General features: G+C 36.7%; 1 protein-coding gene across 2 annotated transcripts in view; it reads left to right on the top strand.

Moving 5' to 3' along the window:
• The first annotated feature begins 20,301 nt into the window (after positions 1 to 20,301).
• The window catches only part of brd7 (bromodomain containing 7), an 18,350-nt gene continuing 16,833 nt past the window's right edge, over positions 20,302 to 21,818 (top strand). For both annotated transcript variants that reach the window (XM_058381539.1, XM_058381538.1), the window contains exon 1: positions 20,302 to 20,444. In XM_058381539.1, the coding sequence (XP_058237522.1) occupies positions 20,396 to 20,444 (49 nt within the window). In that variant the 5' untranslated portion in view covers positions 20,302 to 20,395. The remainder of the gene's footprint in view (positions 20,445 to 21,818) is intronic.

Here is a 21,818-nt window from a genome sequence, read left to right as displayed (position 1 = left end):
TCACCACACTCCAAAAACCATGATCCTTTTCAAAATAAGTAAACTTCCTGGCACAGAACAGATGCCATCTTTAAAACCCCATGATTCCCTGAGGCCAAAGTCTTGAATCTAGAGTGACAGGAACACTTTATTTTGACAGAATGCACTTTATAGCCATGACCAAAAGCCAAATGCAGTAATATTTCTAGTGTTAGAACACATTTTCAATAAAAAGATTCCTAATATGGACAGTCACATGATTTAGTTCACAGCGAAATGAGCTGTCTTTTTAACCATATGGAGTTCCATTTAAACCAAAGTAGATGACCGCTACGTTGCATCATGGAGCCTTTGGTTGATTTGTTTCCTTTGAGGATGTTTTGTTAGATTTAAAACTCAAAAGTGGTGTCCTTTAATGTGGTGTGACCGCCATGTTTATAGAGTAAAAAATAAATCAATATAATCCAAAGTTTATAGTGGATACCGTCACCAAGGTGAAACCATCCATCTTGTTAGACTGGAATATATTCTGGATATTGTGATAAGATATATTACAACAATATTTTCACCCCAGTTCACACACCAAGTCATGTTTTTAATGCAATACCGCAAGTATTAGCACAATGACTTATATTTTGTCCTATTGCACTTCATAAATATTAATCTAAACTAATTTGCATAAAAATTGACTTTATATCCACCAACAAATACAATTCCCTACACACAAAACATGAAAAAGATTTAGACAAAGCAGGAAAATGGCTAGCATGATAAGATTTCTAAACGCTACCTAGAACCTAGTCCTAGTACCTAGGACTGCTTGGACAGTTCCCATTCTAGACCACCAGAGGGCGGTCTGACAGGGCTTTCTCACTGTTATGTCACTGTTGTGTTTTTGTGCAATGTGTTTTGTTTATGTTTTGTGTTTCCAGATGTGTTTGCCCCGCCCGATTCTCTGTCCTGTTTCCTCACCTTTGCACACCTGTTCCTTAGGTTCCCCTTATTGCTTCCCCTGCGTATACCTGTTGTTTTGTGTTGCTGAGTCAGTTTTGTGGTTCCTTCTGATTTCTGTATTTTTCTGTTGTATAGTTTTTCCCTAGTGTTAATTAGTTACGTTTACATTTCTGGCATTTTGGTAGACGCTCTTATACAGAGGGACTTACAATTTATCTCATCTTACACAACTGAGCAACTGAGGTTTAAGGGCCTTGCTCAAGGGACCAGCAGTGGCAGCTTCAGTAGCCTTTACATTACACATATACATTACTGCACAGTGAAACCCTTTCTTCACATATCCCATCCTTGGGGGTTGGGGTCAGAGCGCAGGGCTAGCCATGATTTAGTGCCCCTGGGGGGGTTGGGGCCTTGCTCAAGGGTCCAACGGTGGCAGCTTGGCGGTGCTGGGGTTTGAACTGCGATCTCCCGGCCAGTGACCCAGAACCTCCACTGCCCCAGCCTGGTAGACCTGGTGGACCTGGACCTGGACCTGGCATTCGAACTCACAGCCTTGGGATCGTCCAACACCTTAACCACTAAGCTACCCAGTTTTCATATTTTCTTAATATAACCCCTCAGTCTGATTTTATCCTGCCTTTGGTTCTGGTGAGTTCTCCCCCCTGAGACCTGGGTTCGATCCCCACCTCTGACGACATCATCGTGACCCGCAAACTAATCCTGTAGGAACAGCGTACAGGTGAACACAGTCAGATAACAAACCAGTAGCAGGATATTTGGTGGAGACACGAACAAAACGGAAAGCAAAACATGGTATTTGTCGCCATGGGAACTGTGACCGACTTGAAGGAATTGCTGACAAAGCAATATGGCATTTCTTTTTTCTGTAAAGTTTTAGAATGGCTAAATATTTAATTGACTCTCTAGTTCCAAATCTACAAGTTAATGTTAGCGGCTAACAATGTCACAGTGACACCATTGTGTAAAAAATCGACTCCTGTCCAAACTTTTTGCTCATTGTCTTGCTTGCAGTGTCAGAAGAATATATTAAAAAATATGCAAATTTTACATTTAGGAAATGTTGAACGGTGCAGGGAGGAAGACCTAAACCTGAAAGTGTAAATGCACTCGGAGATTACGGACCTGCTGGCTGTGAATTCTGTCTGTAGCGGAGACTAAATGACTCATCTGTAGTGAGCTGGCAGGCAAATGCTTTGTGGATATAATGAGAGATCCTTTTCCTTTTTCTTTTGCCTTCACCTGTCAGACATTTATAACTAATGATGAGACTAATCCGCAGTGAATTATTCCGTGCCTCACATTGTCCTGCACTGATTCCCTATAAAGCTTCACAGATAATAAATATATATTTTAAAAAGATGGAGCTACAGAACATTTGACAAGACATGAAATAATAACAGAATAAAAGGAAAACCTCACAGGTCTTCTTTGCCCCTCTCTCTCTCTCTCTCTCTCTTTTCTTCATAAAATCCGAACAGCTCTAGCTGCGCTCACGATCCCTTTATCTCTTTCATTAGCGTGTCTGTGCTGCTCTTGGCGGGGAGACAGTCACTTTCTCGGCCCTGTGAAGTTCAGGCAGATTACAGTGTGGCTTTGAAGCTGCTGCCGTCGCTCCTTTCTCTCTCTCTCTCTCTCTTTCTCTCTATCTATCTATCTCTTTCTCTCTCTCTCTCTCTTTCTACTCATCCTCAACCCATCCTCCGGCCCAGCACGTTTCTGCCATCTACAACCGACCACGTCCAAACAGAAGACGAACAAACCGAACGCCCTGCAATGAACTGCATTCCCTTTTTAGTCTTTCATGTGTCGCACTCGTTCCTGCGGGCAACAAAAATCCCACCTAAGCAATCTCATCCCGGCGGGATCCGCAGAGAAGGAGATCAGACGGATAGGTGACGCGTCTTATGAAAATGAAGCTGAAGGGAAAAATAACTGGCGCACAACAATTACTTCTACCTGTGGGTGTACCATCATAATCTAGAAGATTATCAGAGCCACAGTCGTAAGAAAGTTCCCTGCAGTCTCCTTGACTTAGCGTGGTGCTTCCCTGATAAACACTATAAAGATAAGGAAATTAGAGCTGCATTTTTTTGTAAAAAATTAAAGCCGGTGTGGACATAAAAAACAGGCCAGCATTCACTTTCCGATTGAGAATGAGGAAAATAGTCGACAACAACTGGAAGGTGTGGTGCAACCTGGCATAATGCAGTTGATTATTTTCCAATAATCGCAAATCCTCGTTGTTACGTTACAAGTTCTATGAAACAAGTCACTTCCTGTTATTTAAGCTTTAAGTGTGTGAATGTGTGTGTTCATTCTAGAGTATAGCTAATATAGTTACCTTACAAAAAACCTATAACAATATATATAAGATATTTGCCTATTAAATATATATAATGCCATCCATCCATTCTCTACACCGCTTATATTATTAAGTCACGGGGAACTCAGGGCGGAGTACACCCTGGACAGGATGCCAGTCTATTGCAGGGCACAACCACACACACACACACTACAGGCAATTTAGAGATGCCAATCATCCTACAAAGCATGTCTTTGGACTGGGGGAGGAAACTCAAGGCAGAGGGAGAGCATGCAAACTCCACACACACCTGGCAGAAGCAAGAATTGAACCCTCAATCGTGGAGGTGTGAGGAAAATTTGATAACCACCACCCCATGGCTGCTTACAAAGAACTGACCCAAGCCAAGCATTCCATCAAGGGTCCTCACAGGAAGTTGTGCCACCAAGCTTGGGCAAAAAATAGAACAGACCACCCACACCACCAATCTGTCAACAAAAAACACCCAAAAGCTCCTTACAGAATTTCACTTGACTATATAGTGTAAAAGCAAGGAAATGATTTATAATCACACTCTCCGGTGTCACCCAGATGAGCCTCTGACTTGCTCGTAAAAGCACTATTCAAATAAAATTGAATTAAATAGCAGCTACTAACCATATATAGCATTACATACAGTATTACTGCTTATTAAATACCAGCTATTTACTCCTGACCAGATATTTATCCCATATTTATTCACAGCACCTATTCTCATGCTTCTTTATAATTACCACCACCTTACCATAATGGAAAATAAGCTGTGAACAATATTCTTGCAATATGTCATTACAAGTACCTGTTGTGCTTGAGTGATGAAAATAGAAGTGGGTTTGAGGTTTGTGGAGCAGCAAACGGGTCTGTGAGTAAAACTGGTCTCCTCGTGGCGGTGTCAAAGCTGGTGTGAACTTTTCAAGTAGCTCCAAGTAAGGTATCAAGTCTGCAAGTACGGCTGTGGCAGGTTCTGGTTAGCTGCCTTCAGGCAATATGCCATAAACACCAGAAACCACTCACCACAATTGTTAAAACCATCAGATATCGCTATCTTTCTTGAGACATTTGGTCCCTACCAAGATATAAAGCATGCATACACTCACACACACACACACACACACAAACCACCAAGCTTTCTCCCTCCGAGCTTCACACGATACAAAGATCCCAACTTCTATTGTAATGCCACTCTTAAAAACAGAATAATACATTAAAGCAGCGTAAAGCATCAGGCACTCAGGGTGACGTTTGACTACAACAATAAGCAGCCAGATGAAATATACATTACAGTAATTGGTACAGAGAGTGGAGAAAAAAGAGAGCCGTGCTGGAGGATACAGATGGTAACGACCGTCTGTCAGAATCATCCATGCGGCACTTCAGTTCCTACTTTCCTTTGTCTTATTTTATTTCCCTGATACACACACTGCCAGGGTTTCTGCATATGTTCATTTTTCAATATGCATTTAGCATTTATCTGTTATTTCATTTATACAATAAACCCGTTCTAATACGTTATAACTTCCACAGTAAAAGCTCATTCACAGGAACTCATATGATGGATGATCTACAGGATCTAAGACCAATAATAAATCAAAAATAATTGAGGATATTAAGCGTTCTGTGAGGAGAAGCTTCGTTAACATTTACGGAAGGAGTCTCCAGGGGCAGCACTTAAAAAGCTGGACCTTCAGTCTCTTGGTAATATGAAAAGGCTGTGTCTTATTTTTGTCTAATTATCTTAAAATATGTGCGGCACGTGGCGAGAGCATGACTGTTTATAGCTGTTATAATAAATAATAACAGGAAACAGCATGCCTTGTGTTTTTTTCCTTTGTACGTTTGTGGTATAAAAAATAGCACAGTGTATCATTTGGCAATAAATTAGAAATTGTGGTCATTAGCAAATTTGCAGTATAAGAGGGATAATACAAGGTATAATAGATCTCTTTGGCGTAAGCGTAAGAAGAAAATGATCCAGTGTTAGAGTGGTAATGAATTATTTTACTATAATAGCATGTCCTGAAGTGTTTTATTTTCCCAACATGTTTTTATTGGAGGTACGAGTCTGGAATTGCTCATAAACGGCATCCTAGGAAGACTGATGCAGCCTAGTGGAATTTATATGACTAATAGATTATCAATAGGAGCAGAAACCAATAAATTACTGGGAATGGTATTGTAACCTTTTAAAATTAGGACTGAACTAGAATCATCTTCGGAGGCGAAGAAAACCTTTACAGAGGCCATTTTAAAGAAGCTAATAGTTTTGTATAAGCTGTGGACAATGTAATTAAAGAAACAGCAGAGGAACCTGCACTTCTTTTTATCTTACCGCAGATCTTCTACAGATTTAGGTCGAGACAAACACGTCATCACAACACCCATTCAGCCAAGGCCTGCTTCATTTCACATGCATGGAATGTGAGTACAGCTATCAGAGAAAGTCTTTACATATGTGTGGAGTTTAAAAGAAGAATCCTGTTCTTGCAATTTCACCAAATCAGCTACACTGGAACCTCAGCATACGAGTTTCATCAGTTCTGGAGGTGAGTTCTTAAGGTGAAGATTTGTATTGGGAAACGTATTTTCCCATTAGAAATAATGTAAACGCAGATAATCCGTTCCAGCTCCCAAAAATATAAGCGATGTTCCCGATATGAAGCGTATGTAAACTGTATATCTGCTTACAAAGAACTGACCCAAGCCAAGCATTCCATGTCAAGGCTCCTCACAGGAAGTCGTGCCACCAAGCTGGGGCTAAAAATAGAACAGACCGCCCACTCTGCCAATCTGTCAACAAAAAACGCCCGAAAAATCACCTAGCTTCTGAACACATGCTGAAGGAGATGTTGGTATCGTGGGTTGACTCTTTCCAAACAGCTTTCACTGACTGAAAAAACAATCGGAAAATTCGTAACCTCACTTCGGTTGGCTTCGCTTTGCTTTCCACTGATGCTAACAAGTTTTTCCCGGACGTACTCACAATTTAGCCGGCGTTCAGTTTGGTTCATTTGTGCGCTGAAAATGCTTCGTATGCTTCGTATGATTTCTTGAAAAATTTCAATTCATCAGGTGAAAATTCTTAAGGGAGAGCATTTGTATGTCAAGGTTCCTGTAGTTTTCACAAAACAACAAAAACTCTACCAATTTGGTTAGATTAGATTAGATAGATAGATAGATAGATAGATAGATAGATAGATAGATAGATAGATAGATAGATAGATAGATAGATAGATAGATAGATAGATAGATAGATAGATAGATACTTTATTCATCCCAATGGGAAATTTACAACTTCCAGCAGTATCCACAACCATAGGAAATAAGGTAATAAATAAAAAATAAAACATTAATATAACAAAAAATGTATAACAAATAAGCTATAATAAAATAAAATAGAACAAAAAATACTAAATAATAGATAAGAGATAAGTAATGTGCAAAAACAAGAATTTAAAGGTACAAGACATAATGAATGATGTGCAAAAAACGGGTATGTGTTTACTCACAAAACATAATACCTTGGCTCCTCCCCCAAGGAAATAAAAACCTTTACTTTCTATTATCACCACATAGACATTACAGCAGAATGGAATCATTTTCTTCACATATCCCATCTGAGGAGGTTGGGGGCAGAGCGCAGGGGCAGCTGTGATAGAGCACCCCTGGAGCAGAGAGGGTTGAGGGCCTTGCTCAATTGCCCAACAGTGGCAGCTTGGTGGTGCAGGGGTATGAGCCCAAACCTTCTGATCAACAGTCCAGACCCTTAACCACTTGAACCACCACTACCCCAAGAGTGTAAAGATTGTTGGCCCTATGGGCCTCTATAAGAAGTTCATATTTCTGACAACAAGGTGCAAAATTAATTCTATGGATGCTGATTGGGGGCAGTGTGCTCCTATAAAGATGTACTTAATATTTCAAAGTAATCTGATAGACATAATATGAGTATTTTATGAAGATGAACTTTTGCTGAACGGCTGATATAAATGATGGTCCTCTGCTCCACTTGCTCCTAAGCCACCACTGGAGAAGGATTTTTTTATATTGTTTATTGTAATTTTACAGTAATAGTATTTATTCTGTCAGGAAATGCCCCACTTAGTTATTATCCTTTTATTTTTCTTCTTGAACCCATTTAGTTAAACACACCATCTGCATCTCAGATAAAATGGTAATCGTTGCCTTTGGGAAATAGACCAGTGGTGGTGATGGGAGTGGAAGGAAAGTGTGGGAAAGAATGGCTGATTTTTGTTCTGGTTGTTTGGAATGTGAAAATGTCGATTTCTCTCATGCCACTGCAAATGAAAAGGTCTCCCATGATTCCAGTGGGATGAAGCTTTCATGTGTGGAGTGTGTTGTTGTGTGTGTATTTCTGGATCTTCTCAAGATTTCAGTTTGAAGAGAGGAAAATGAATTTGATTACTCTTCAACAGTATAAGTACGAGGGTTGGAGTAAATGTATGAACAATGGAGTAAGTTAATGAAGTGTACAAGGGTTAGAATAGGTGTATGTGGGTTGGAGTAAGTGTACAAGGGTTCAGGGATGTGTATAAACATTGGAGTCAGTTTATGGAGTTTGGAGTTAGTGTACAAGGGTTCAGGTAAATGTCTGAATGTTGGAGTAAGTGTACAAGTTTTAGAATAAGTGTATGAATGTTAGAGTAAGTGTATGAGGGTTGGATTAAGGGTACAAGGGTTCAGGTATGTGTATAAATATTGGAGTAAGTGTACAAGCATTGGAATAAGTTTATGCATGAGTTAATTACACGAGGGTTAAGGGAAGTGTATGAATGTTAGAGTAAGTGTATGAATGTTGGAGTAAGTGTATGAATGTTGTAGTAAGTGTATGAATGTTGTAGTAAGTGTATGAGTGTTAGAGTAAGTGTATGAGTGTTAGAGTAAGTGTATGAATGTTAGAGTAAGTGTATGAATGTTAGAGTAAGTGTATGAATGTTGTAGTAAGTGTATGAATGTTAGAGTAAGTGTATGAATGTTGTAGTAAGTGTATGAATGTTAGAGTAAGTGTATGAATGTTAGAGTAAGTGTATGAATGTTGTAGTAAGTGTATGAATGTTAGAGTAAGTGTATGAATGTTAGAGTAAGTGTATGAATGTTGTAGTAAGTGTATGAATGTTAGAGTAAGTGTATGAATGTTGTAGTAAGTGTATGAATGTTGTAGTAAGTGTATGAATGTTAGAGTAAGTGTATGAATGTTGTAGTAAGTGTATGAATGTTAGAGTAAGTGTATGAATGTTAGAGTAAGTGTATGAATGTTAGAGTAAGTGTATGAATGTTGTAGTAAGTGTATGAATGTTAGAGTAAGTGTATGAATGTTAGAGTAAGTGTATGAATGTTAGAGTAAGTGTATGAATGTTAGAGTAAGTGTATGAATGTTGTAGTAAGTGTATGAATGTTAGAGTAAGTGTATGAATGTTAGAGTAAGTGTATGAATGTTAGAGTAAGTGTATGAATGTTGTAGTAAGTGTATGAATGTTAGAGTAAGTGTATGAATGTTAGAGTAAGTGTATGAATGTTAGAGTAAGTGTATGAATGTTAGAGTAAGTGTATGAATGTTAGAGTAAGTGTATGAATGTTAGAGTAAGTGTATGAATGTTGTAGTAAGTGTATGAATGTTAGAGTAAGTGTATGAATGTTGTAGTAAGTGTATGAATGTTAGAGTAAGTGTATGAATGTTAGAGTAAGTGTATGAATGTTAGAGTAAGTGTATGAATGTTAGAGTAAGTGTATGAATGTTGTAGTAAGTGTATGAATGTTAGAGTAAGTGTATGAATGTTAGAGTAAGTGTATGAATGTTAGAGTAAGTGTATGAATGTTAGAGTAAGTGTATGAATGTTGTAGTAAGTGTATGAATGTTGTAGTAAGTGTATGAATGTTGTAGTAAGTGTATGAATGTTAGAGTAAGTGTATGAATGTTAGAGTAAGTGTATGAATGTTGTAGTAAGTGTATGAATGTTAGAGTAAGTGTATGAATGTTGTAGTAAGTGTATGAATGTTGTAGTAAGTGTATGAATGTTAGAGTAAGTGTATGAATGTTAGAGTAAGTGTATGAATGTTAGAGTAAGTGTATGAATGTTGTAGTAAGTGTATGAATGTTGTAGTAAGTGTATGAATGTTAGAGTAAGTGTATGAATGTTAGAGTAAGTGTATGAATGTTGTAGTAAGTGTATGAATGTTAGAGTAAGTGTATGAATGTTGTAGTAAGTGTATGAATGTTGTAGTAAGTGTATGAATGTTAGAGTAAGTGTATGAATGTTAGAGTAAGTGTATGAATGTTAGAGTAAGTGTATGAATGTTGTAGTAAGTGTATGAATGTTGTAGTAAGTGTATGAATGTTAGAGTAAGTGTATGAATGTTGTAGTAAGTGTATGAATGTTAGAGTAAGTGTATGAATGTTGTAGTAAGTGTATGAGTGTTAGAGTAAGTGTATGAATGTTGTAGTAAGTGTATGAATGTTAGAGTAAGTGTATGAATGTTAGAGTAAGTGTATGAATGTTGGAGTAAGTGTATGAATGTTGTAGTAAGTGTATGAATGTTAGAGTAAGTGTATGAATGTTAGAGTAAGTGTATGAATGTTGGAGTAAGTGTATGAATGTTGTAGTAAGTGTATGAATGTTAGAGTAAGTGTATGAATGTTAGAGTAAGTGTATGAGTGTTAGAGTAAGTGTATGAATGTTAGAGTAAGTGTATGAATGTTAGAGTAAGTGTATGAATGTTGGAGTAAGTGTATGAATGTTGTGGTAAGTGTATGAATGTTAGAGTAAGTGTATGAATGTTAGAGTAAGTGTATGAATGTTAGAGTAAGTGTATGAATGTTAGAGTAAGTGTATGAATGTTAGAGTAAGTGTATGAATGTTAGAGTAAGTGTATGAATGTTAGAGTAAGTGTATGAATGTTAGAGTAAGTGTATGAATGTTGTGGTAAGTGTATGAATGTTAGAGTAAGTGTATGAATGTTAGAGTAAGTGTATGAATGTTAGAGTAAGTGTATGAATGTTAGAGTAAGTGTATGAATGTTAGAGTAAGTGTATGAATGTTAGAGTAAGTGTATGAATGTTAGAGTAAGTGTATGAATGTTAGAGTAAGTGTATGAGTGTTAGAGTAAGTGTATGAATGTTAGAGTAAGTGTATGAATGTTAGAGTAAGTGTATGAATGTTAGAGTAAGTGTATGAGTGTTAGAGTAAGTGTATGAATGTTGTGGTAAGTGTATGAATGTTAGAGTAAGTGTATGAATGTTAGAGTAAGTGTATGAATGTTAGAGTAAGTGTATGAATGTTAGAGTAAGTGTATGAATGTTGTAGTAAGTGTATGAGTGTTAGAGTAAGTGTATGAATGTTAGAGTAAGTGTATGAATGTTAGAGTAAGTGTATGAGTGTTAGAGTAAGTGTATGAATGTTGTGGTAAGTGTATGAATGTTAGAGTAAGTGTATGAATGTTAGAGTAAGTGTATGAGTGTTAGAGTAAGTGTATGAATGTTAGAGTAAGTGTATGAATGTTAGAGTAAGTGTATGAATGTTAGAGTAAGTGTATGAGTGTTAGAGTAAGTGTATGAATGTTGTGGTAAGTGTATGAATGTTAGAGTAAGTGTATGAATGTTAGAGTAAGTGTATGAATGTTAGAGTAAGTGTATGAATGTTAGAGTAAGTGTATGAGTGTTAGAGTAAGTGTATGAATGTTAGAGTAAGTGTATGAATGTTGTGGTAAGTGTATGAATGTTAGAGTAAGTGTATGAATGTTAGAGTAAGTGTATGAATGTTAGAGTAAGTGTATGAGTGTTAGAGTAAGTGTATGAATGTTAGAGTAAGTGTATGAGTGTTAGAGTAAGTGTATGAGTGTTAGAGTAAGTGTATGAATGTTGTGGTAAGTGTATGAATGTTAGAGTAAGTGTATGAATGTTAGAGTAAGTGTATGAATGTTAGAGTAAGTGTATGAGTGTTAGAGTAAGTGTATGAATGTTGTAGTAAGTGTATGAATGTTAGAGTAAGTGTATGAGTGTTAGAGTAAGTGTATGAATGTTGTAGTAAGTGTATGAATGTTGTAGTAAGTGTATGAATGTTAGAGTAAGTGTATGAATGTTGTAGTAAGTGTATGAATGTTAGAGTAAGTGTATGAATGTTGTAGTAAGTGTATGAATGTTAGAGTAAGTGTATGAATGTTAGAGTAAGTGTATGAATGTTGTAGTAAGTGTATGAATGTTAGAGTAAGTGTATGAATGTTAGAGTAAGTGTATGAATGTTAGAGTAAGTGTATGAGTGTTAGAGTAAGTGTATGAATGTTGTAGAAAGTGTATGAATGTTGTAGTAAGTGTATGAATGTTAGAGTAAGTGTATGAGTGTTAGAGTAAGTGTATGAATGTTGTAGTAAGTGTATGAATGTTAGAGTAAGTGTATGAATGTTGTAGTAAGTGTATGAATGTTAGAGTAAGTGTATGAATGTTGTAGTAAGTGTATGAATGTTAGAGTAAGTGTATGAATGTTGTAGTAAGTGTATGAATGTTAGAGTAAGTGTATGAATGTTAGAGTAAGTGTATGAATGTTGTAGAAAGTGTATGAATGTTAGAGTAAGTGTATGAATGTTGTAGTAAGTGTATGAATGTTGGAGTAAGTGTATGAATGTTGGAGTAAGTGTATGAATGTTGTAGTAAGTGTATGAGTGTTAGAGTAAGTGTATGAATGTTGTAGTAAGTGTATGAGTGTTAGAGTGGGTGTATGAACATTGCAGTAAATGTACAGTTGTTAAAGTGTACAAGTGTCAAGCACATCACATGACAAAGGCGTATTTAACTGTGACAAATGTGCCAATAATCCTTGGTTTTACGTCTGTGGTTTCTCCAGTGGGAAAGCCATCCAAGAATCTGTCCTCCACCAACAATAAGGACTTGATCAACATACAAGAATGTGCTCTTGAGGGAATCTTTAAGTAATTGGCTACAGAATTTCTTTGAGCAGATGAAAAAAAAAATCCTGAAAATGGCAGACATATGAGGGAGTTCTCAACAAATTAGATGCATCTCTGTCTATCCAGACCAGGCAGAGGTATGGGTGGAATGGTGGGTGGATGGACTGCGTTTATTTTCCTTCCAAAAAATTCAGAATATGAGTGTTGGATCCCTCAACGGGCAGTTCATAAAAGCAGGAATGCACTTCAAAGAATGCACACTATCTGCCCTGCATGGATAAAACAGCTGCTACTTATAGCTGTCTGCACAGCGTCCAAAGGTTTCATCTAAACATAATATGGCTGAATGTAACAGCACACACACACACACACACACACACTCACTCACGCCAGCATGGTTGAGTTTACCTTAAGCCTTTGTACTTTATAAGACTTTCAGAAGATCATATATCTGCAGCCGGGCTCATTTTCTAACCAGTGATCCAAGAGAAAAGGAAAAACCTCTTTAAAGTTGGCCAGAGACGATCATTGACACTAAGCATCAAACATCTTTTGGGGAAAATCAGAATCTGTGCTTAATTATCACTGATGATGTGTTATAAAACGGCACATCTGGAGTGTATTTGCGTAACAGCGACAACTGCACACTGCTGGAAAAGCGTGTACGAGGGAGTGTGAAATAAATCACTGCTCACAGAGCCAAAACTAAGACCTGATTATTTATTAAAAGGACTTGTGATGTATGAAATCCTCGAGATAGCAGGTATAACACTGCATTCCAGTGTAGTAGAAGTGTAGTACTCCAGATGTAAAACAGATCCCTATTAGCATCTGAAAAAGGGATGCTTCCCTGATTCCTCCATCCTTCAGCCAGGGACACAGATATCCCATAGTTCACCTGTATTAAGGTCTTTTAAATTCATGTGTATATATATATATATATAACTACACATCTAAGCAGTACACATTCTCTATTATATCCTACATAATAGTGACATTTTGTGTACATCCCAAAATCTCTAATTGATTGATTCCTAGATCTTTCATCCTTCAGCCCACGACCCGGAAAGATGCATCCTTTCGGAATTCCACTCTCTTTGTGCTCATATCCTGTTTATAGATCAGTTTTAAGACAAGTATGTGAGTTTCAGTTTTAAAAAAGCAGTTATCAAAAAAATGCATTATTATTAGTGTTATTATTATTATGGCTTCCTTTATTGCCATATAAGGATATATAATAACATCTAATAAAAGTACATAATGAAAATGATTAATAGCCAGAATATCCTGGAAGAAAATAAAAGAATGGAAAATATCCAGGGAGATAAGGCAACACTGCCCTCTAGAGCAAGGCTTAGCTAAAGATTGATGTCAATGTCAAAGATTGATGTCACTGATGTCTAATTTCTCTCTTACGAATTTCTAAAGGTCAAAGCAACTACCATGAACTTTTTAACGCTGAACTCTTAGTGATATCCCTGAATAGTAATGAGCTTCTGACCTCACAGCACTTCTGCAGCTTTTTTTTGCAAAGTCATCTACGCTTTACCTTGAAATATAATCATTAATAATTCAACCCTTCAGAAATCATGTTACTTTAATAATCCGATGCGAAACTATTTAATCATCAACAATTATCTCATCATTAAGACATCCTTTTCTACTAGTCAAGTACAAGTTCCTGTGTGTTAGCTGTTAAAGTACTATGTCAAAATATTAGGACAAGCACGTTAATTAAAATATTCATGTTAAAACACTTTCTGACCAATCAGATTCGAGCATTCGTATAAATGTGATATGAAGCAAGATAGTAAGCATATACCTATCAATCTGAGTTAAGGTGCTTGGACCCCTCAGATCGCTCCTACGTTTTGTGTCAGCAAATAACTTCTTTAAAAATATTGACCCCTGAGATGGGTTAAAAAGACTTTAGAATATTAAATTTGTGTCTTCTTAAATACGAAGTTAGAAAATAATCAACAATATAGTTGCAAGCAATGATGATCGGCCCAAGCAATGGTGCCCAGGCGCACCTGACACAGTGGGCACAGTGGGTACATGCATTTAAAGGGGAAATAATAAAAGTGTATATACATTTTTTGTATATAAAAAATATTTTGTATATACATATTTTGTATATAAAAAATAAATAAATAAAGGGGAAAGAGCTTTATCTAGTGGACATAGTGTAGTACTGCAGGAGTCAGGCCGAAACCATGTCTAGTCGATGGATTGATAAATGTAAAATTTTGTTGTGAGCCGTTTGAGCCTCACAAAATCATGAAACTAAGCAAACTTACTCACAACCAGTTGTTCTTTCTATGGAAAATGTTTTGAAACATTAGGACTTTCCACTGTTAAGATATAAGAACATTAATTTTCTTCTATTATGTCCTTAATTGAAATCCTCACCATATATACATAAGCAGTTTATGCCCGGAATTTAATGAATGTTTGTCCACAAATGGTTGGAAATTCCAGAAAATGTCTTTGGAATGGGGTTGTGAATTGGGCAACTATTATCCCCATTGTTATGCAGTGTATTAGCAGGGATGTTTATTGTTTTATGTGTGTATTTTTTGGGGGGTCTATTCTTGTGAAATTGCCAACCATTAGATAGATATGTGTCTGCAAATGGCTGCAAAGCACGTATGGATTTGCCTCTGTCTGTTTGAGTATTGGTATAATCTATTTTTTAACCTATTTATTTAGTGAAACTACTTCAGTTCTAAATTTCCTTATTATCATAACACTGTAGTTTAAGAAATTTTTGCAGAAGGAGTTGGAAAAAGAACGCCGCAAGATGAATGAAACGGAAAAGGAGCTTGGAGTGTCAAAGGCTCCACTGGATCTTCTCAAGAATGGTATGCAATGTGTACAGTGCTAAATCTGTAATTATGCAGTATTATACAACGTACAAAACATGTTTAGAAACCAAATCCTTTTTTCTTTTTAACTCTAGATGTTTTGGAAGTTAAGGCTGAGGATGGCGAGGAGGAAGAAGAAGAGTCCAGCAGTAGCGCGTTTACAGTGGAAGAGAACACAGATGAATAGGCATCAATAACCGTTTTGTCGCATATAATCTGAGTGCTTTGTAACTAGTTCTAGAAACGTTTTGTGTGTGACTTAACTGTAATGTGTGAAGTATGTAGGTTAATGTTAAAATAAAAGATTTTTTTTTTCGATGTGTGTTTTGTGTTTTTACTATTACACATATAAAAAAAGGAAAAACTCAATTTTAATTAATAATCAGGATCGATAATAGCAATGTACAATATTTCAGTGTTTTGTTATGCAATACTCACGTTGTTGAAAGTTTTTTGGCCGTTTTTATATTTACTATGAAATGCATTTCATCGGTTTGCTCGTTAGCGGTTTCTGGAGACAGTCAACGTATATTTAATCAACTAGTGTTATACACTGTTCGCAAAAAATATAACATTATACTGTACATTAGGTTGATTGGTGATTCTAAATTGCCCATAGGAGTGAGTGTGAGTGTGTGTGGTTGTCTGTCTATATGTGTGGCCCTGTGATGGACTGGCGACCTGTCCAGGGTGTACCCCTGACTTTCACCTAGTGTGTGCTGGGATAGGCTCCAGCAGATCCCCGTGACCCTAATTAGAATATAGGGTATAGAAAATGGATGAATGGATGGATAATTAAATAATTGCATGTTTTAATAAAGATTAAGAGAAATGTTGCCTATATGTTTGGAGTCAGAAGGCATCCTGTGAATGAATTTGTTTTCTTCCTGCTAGAGAGTGTGTCTCTGTGTTGTATATTGCAGCCTCACAAATGTCCCAGATAACCCCAAATAAACTAGCTATATTAATGTCTAATCATCTGTATTCTCTTCCGCACAAAGTATGCTAGTGTTGGACTTCCCTGCCGTCGTTGGCCTTAACCATAAAAACAATGTGTAATTTAACAAGAAAAAACAAAACTTATAGTAAAATAGTCAAATAAAAAATGGACATAACACTGTATACTAACAAAGTGAACATTGCACCTTCCCTTTTCCAAAATCTAGTGAAGCCCTTGCCACATCTATGTATATCTAGGTGTGTATTTCTCCGCAATTCTCTATACTTGTGTAAAGACTTTTTTATCTCAGTTATTATCCTCATCACTCTGTCAGCTATTTCTGCAGGACACTTCTGTTCACAGTCTCATCCAACATGTACAGAACAACACAAAACAAAAGCTAAACAGCATAAAAAACAAAAAACATTAAACATATAATGCGTTAAGACAGATATATAGATAAGTGTATGATTAAGTGTGTTCATCTAATAACTTCAAAGCGCACTTCAGCTTCCATAAAGGCAGATATTCAGTCTTTCTGTGTTGTTGTTATTATTGTTGATATCGCGTTACATGTGCTTTGCAAAAGCTGCCACTTTTTGTGACCGAATTATTTTTTAGGTTTATGGTTGAAATAAAGCCGCACACATCATGCTGACGCATGGACCAATTCTAACCATATACAACCTAATATAAACAATTAATATAAACTAGCAGCATGGAATTAAAAAAATCTTTGTTCACAAATGGTTGGAATTCCAGCCAATGTCTTTGGAATGGGGTTGTGAATTGGGCAACTATTATCCCCATTGTTATGCAGTGTATTAGCAGGAATGTTTATTGTTTTATGTGTGTATATTTTTGGGGGGGTCTATTCATGTGAAATTGCCAACCATTAGATAGATATGTGTCTGCAAATATGAACAAATTTATATTGTCTTGACTGAATAGAAGTAGCATTATCTTCAGCAGGAGATATTAGGATGTATATCTGTGTAGGACAGGTCAGAGTCTGAAATTAGGCTTTTCAAATGGACCACAGCTAGTTGTTGATTCTTCAAAGATTGTGGAGGTGGTGTGTTGTACTTGATGACGTTTCTCAGATGAAACTGATGCTGGATAGTTGAGTGAAGACTACTGAACACAATGTGACCACAATGGATGGGGCTTTCACACCAAATGCGAAGCGATTGAACGTCTCCTGGCAATTCACGTCTGTGCCCTATATAGGCACCGGTCACTATTCAACCAATTGCCTTTGATCACTGAGAAGAATCAAATACACATGCCATTGGTGAGGCATTGTAGATGTACAGATTATTCATCTATGCTTTTGCATGTAGCAGTGGTCTGATAATATTTACACATGAATAAGTGCAGGGACAGACGCTTTAATCGATATTTATCAAATCAATCTATGTTTCCAATAGAGATAACATCGGCACTGAGATTTGGTTAAGAATAACATATTTTAGTGAACATGACCTCCTTTGCTGACATCCCCTTATAATCAGTTTGAGTATGTCTGTAAACCATAGTTTATTATGATTTAAAGATGCATATGCTTTGCTATACAAGCATATATTCAAAGAAACTGAAGTATGTTATATCAGCTTGTCTATATGTGGCTACAGCCTCAATACATCCATCCATTTTCTATACCTGCTTTATTCCTAATTAGGGTCACGGGGATCTGCTGGAGCCTATCCCAGAACACATTGGGCAAAACACAGGGGTACACCCTGGACAGGTCACCAGTCCATCACAGGGCCACACATATAGACAGACAACCACACACACTCACATGGGTAATTTAGAATTACCAATCAACCTCATGTACATGTTTCTGGACTGTGGGAGGAAACCGGAGTACCTGGAGTGAACCCACACAGGCACAGGGAGAACATGCAAACTCCACACAGAAAGGCCCCTTCCTGTTGGAACCCGGGAGCCAAACCCAGGACCTTCTTGCTGTGAGGCAACAGTGCTAACCACTAAGCCACTGTGTGAGAGGTGTGGTTATGGAAATCGTTTTCTATTGGCTGGAGGGTATGATAAAAGAATTTGCTGTGGACACATCTCACATTTTCAGTGAACGCACAGGTAAGTACCGGTATCAATTTTGTGGGGTTTTTTATGTTAGGGAATGTAGGCTTTAAATTATAAGTAAATCTTTAATGTTTAGCACGGTGGCTTAGTGGTTAGTCCAGGGTCCGAATCCCCGGACTAACGGGTTTATATCTTCAATGTATACTTTTTTATGTACTGAAGTGTTAATGTACTCTATGAATACAGTCTAATAATATGATTTCTGTGATTTCAATCCGATTGTATTTTTCTGTTTAGATGCCATGGCTGAAGAGATTCCGAATGCGGCGTAAGCCAATAAACAAGAAAAGTAAGAAAGTTTCTCATTCTAATAATGCTTGTGTTTGTCCAAAAGTGTCAGGTAATGAGGTTAGACTGAAGTCAGACGTGGATGAAGAAGTGAATGAAGATGTTTTTTAGGCATAGCCTACAGTGTAGTTTCAGTTGTTAAGCACAAGATACATAATGTGTGTCACATGGCAGAAATCTGACCTTCACCACATTCATACAGAGGGCAGTCTATCCATCCATCCATTTTCTACACCCGCTTTATTCCTAATTAGTGTCACGGGGATCTGCTGGAGCCTATCCCAGCACACACTGGGCGAAAGGCAGGGGTACACCCTGGACAGGTCACCAGTCCATCACAGGGCCACACATACAGACAGACAACCACACACACTCACACACACTCCTATGGGCAATTTACAATGACCAATCAACCTAATGTACATGTTTTTGAACTGTGGGAGGAAACCGGAGTACCCGGAGTAAACCCACGCAGGCACGGGGAGAACATGCAAACTCCAAACAGGCCCCTGTCTGTTCGAACCGGGGATTCGGACCCTGAACTAACCACTAAGCCACCGCTCAGTGATGACACAGTAAAAAAGAGCTCTATAGGTAAGAAGAAAGGATATCAGTGTAAAAATGTGAGTGGGGAAGAAGAGAAAGAAAATGTCAAACCCTGTTTATTGAGCAGTTTTACGATAAGTATGTGAGTTTTAGTTAAAGCAGCAAAAATGCATTATTATTATTATTACTGTTATTAATATTGTGGCTTCCATATAAGGATATATAAAGTATATGTCTACATCTAACAAAAGTACATAATGAAAATGATTAATAGCCAGAATATCCTGGAAGAAAATAAAAGAATGGAAAATATCCCGGGAGATAAGGCAACGCTGCCCTCTAGAGCAAGGCTTAGCTAAAGATTTATGAGGTCCACCGATGTCTAATTTCTCTCTTACGAATTTCTAAAGGTCAAAGCAACTACCATGAACTTTTTAATGCTGAACTCTTAGTGATATCCCTGAATAGTAATGAGCTTCTGACCTCACAGCACTTCTGCAGCTTTTTTTGCAAAGTCATCTACGCTTTACCTTGAAATATAATCATTAATAATTCAACCCTTCAGAAATCATGTTACTTTTATAATCCGATGCGAAACTATTTAACATCTCATCATTAAGACATCCTTTTCTACTAGTCGTCTGTTACGGTTTACAAGAGAAATCTACACTATCTACACAAAATATCATTCACTGACATGAAATATTCCAAAAGTCCAAAAATGTTTACAAGTCACAGGAATTTGCATCATTTATATTTCTGGAAGATCACGAGAAGAAGAAAAGTAAGATATTTATATAGTTATATAGTTATATTTTCATATTGATGGGGTTGTTTAAAAAAAAAAAAAGAAGAAGAATTTTAGTCCATCAACATCAAATATGTTTATTATAGGTCTTAGATTATGTTAACTTCCACCATACAAGTTCCTGTGTGTTAGCTGTTAAAGTGCTATGTCAAAATATTAGGACAAGCACATTAATTAAAATATTCATTTATGTTACAACCTTCTGACCAGTCAAAATCGAGCATTCATCTAAATGTGATATAAAGCAAGATGGTAAGCATAAAGCTATTAATCTGAGTTAAGGTGCTTGGACCCCGCAGATCGCTCCTACGTTTTGTGTCAGCAAATAACTTCTATTAAAACAAAATGAAATATTGACCCATGAGATGGGTTAAAAAGACTTTAAAAGATTTGATTTGTGTCTTCTTAAATATGATTTTAGAAAATAATCAAAGATTTAATAGATATAATAAAGCTCCGTTTAACTGACTCCAGTTCTGACCGCCGAGCACAAGATGGCGCTGTTCAGACTGAGCGGCACTGTTTTACACACACACACACAAAACACACAACACACAACACAAAGAAAGATCAGACTGGTCAAACATTGACCTGCCTGGACATTTCTTTTGGCTTCACAATAAATTATGGGCAAAAAGCATAAAAAGCACAAATCAGAGAAGCACATCTACGAAGGTAGGGTGTGATTTTAAAACGTTTTATTTCTTTCATTGACTGTAACGGAAGGCTAACTTCGCTAGCCACGTTAGCTTGTTGCTATAGCCGGCAATTTATCCAGCTAACTGCTAATGAATGGAATGGCCACAGTGTCTTTTCTACTTAAAGTAGCTAGCTTTAGCTTCTCGAATCGGACCGGTCAAACGCTGGCGATTCATTTATTGACCGAAGCGCTGACATTAGTCCCGGCTTTTATTCAAACCACAGGTTTATAATATTAACGCGCTAGTTATGGTTTCTATAGTAACAGCTCGCGCACAGGAGCTTATAAGGAGGATATGGGTGTAATGTTGATTAATGTAAACGTTTTAAGGGAAGGAGTCTCCAGTGCAAGTGTTTTATAACAGTCAGAGGTCAAGCTGCAGGACAGAGGAGTTTACTCTTCTCTGGAACTTGACAAGATGTGTGTGTGTGTGTTGTCTTTAGTTTTAGATAGAGAAATAAATAGAGACTGTTTATATGTGTTTATAGCTGAATGAGTGTTTATAGCTGCTGTATAACGCATGTAAGAACAGCAGGGATGTTCATCAAGATTATAAAACTAAATAAAAGAAAAGAAAGGAATAAAATACTCCAGGATGTGGTGACTCTGGGGTTCAAGAGCCAGCTCGGGTCACGTCACCCAAAACATATTATTATATATTGTTATATAAGTTCTAACCTTAGGATAAGGTTAAGTTTTTCATTCATGCAAAAACTTTCCAGTTCTTAAAACTGTCATAAATGTTTACTTTATGACATAAGTGAAATTATTTGTATTAAATAATATAAACAAATTGTCCGTTTTTAAAAGGATGTAAAAAATAAATAAAACATTTTTGTAAACAAAAATGATAATTTTCAAATAAAAAAAAAATGTTGGTGACAAAAAAAAAAAATGTGGTTTGATATAAAATAAATAAATAAACCAAGAAAGAAAGCAATTTTTGGCTCTTTGGCATGATGCAGCTGACTTAAAAAAGGAGGTTAAAAATCTACCAATAAAAAAAAAAAAATTATAATAACTTTTTATAATGTTATGGTCTTTTTTTGGTGTCTAGTACAAAGATATATAAATTTTAATTTGGGGATTTTATACACAAAATATTTGTAAAGATATACCAGGACCAGTCTACACTGAGAATGTCGAAGAGTTTATAAAGCAACAGAAATCATTATAACAAAGTTATATAACTGAAATGTTTTTCAAATTCAATGATTTGGAGTAGTGTCCCAAAACTTTTGGCAACACAGTGTATCTGTCATGTTCGTAAACACATAGACAGATCAGATAAACTTACACAAAGGTGCTCTCTTGCTGTGAGCATGTCAATATAAGGGTTTTTGTTTTGT

Source organism: Hemibagrus wyckioides, linkage group LG27, assembly GCF_019097595.1.
Source record: "Hemibagrus wyckioides isolate EC202008001 linkage group LG27, SWU_Hwy_1.0, whole genome shotgun sequence".
Classification (NCBI taxonomy): Eukaryota; Metazoa; Chordata; class Actinopteri; order Siluriformes; family Bagridae; genus Hemibagrus; species Hemibagrus wyckioides.
Note: the sequence above shows the minus strand (reverse complement) of the source record. Positions and strands in the feature narration are given on the sequence as shown.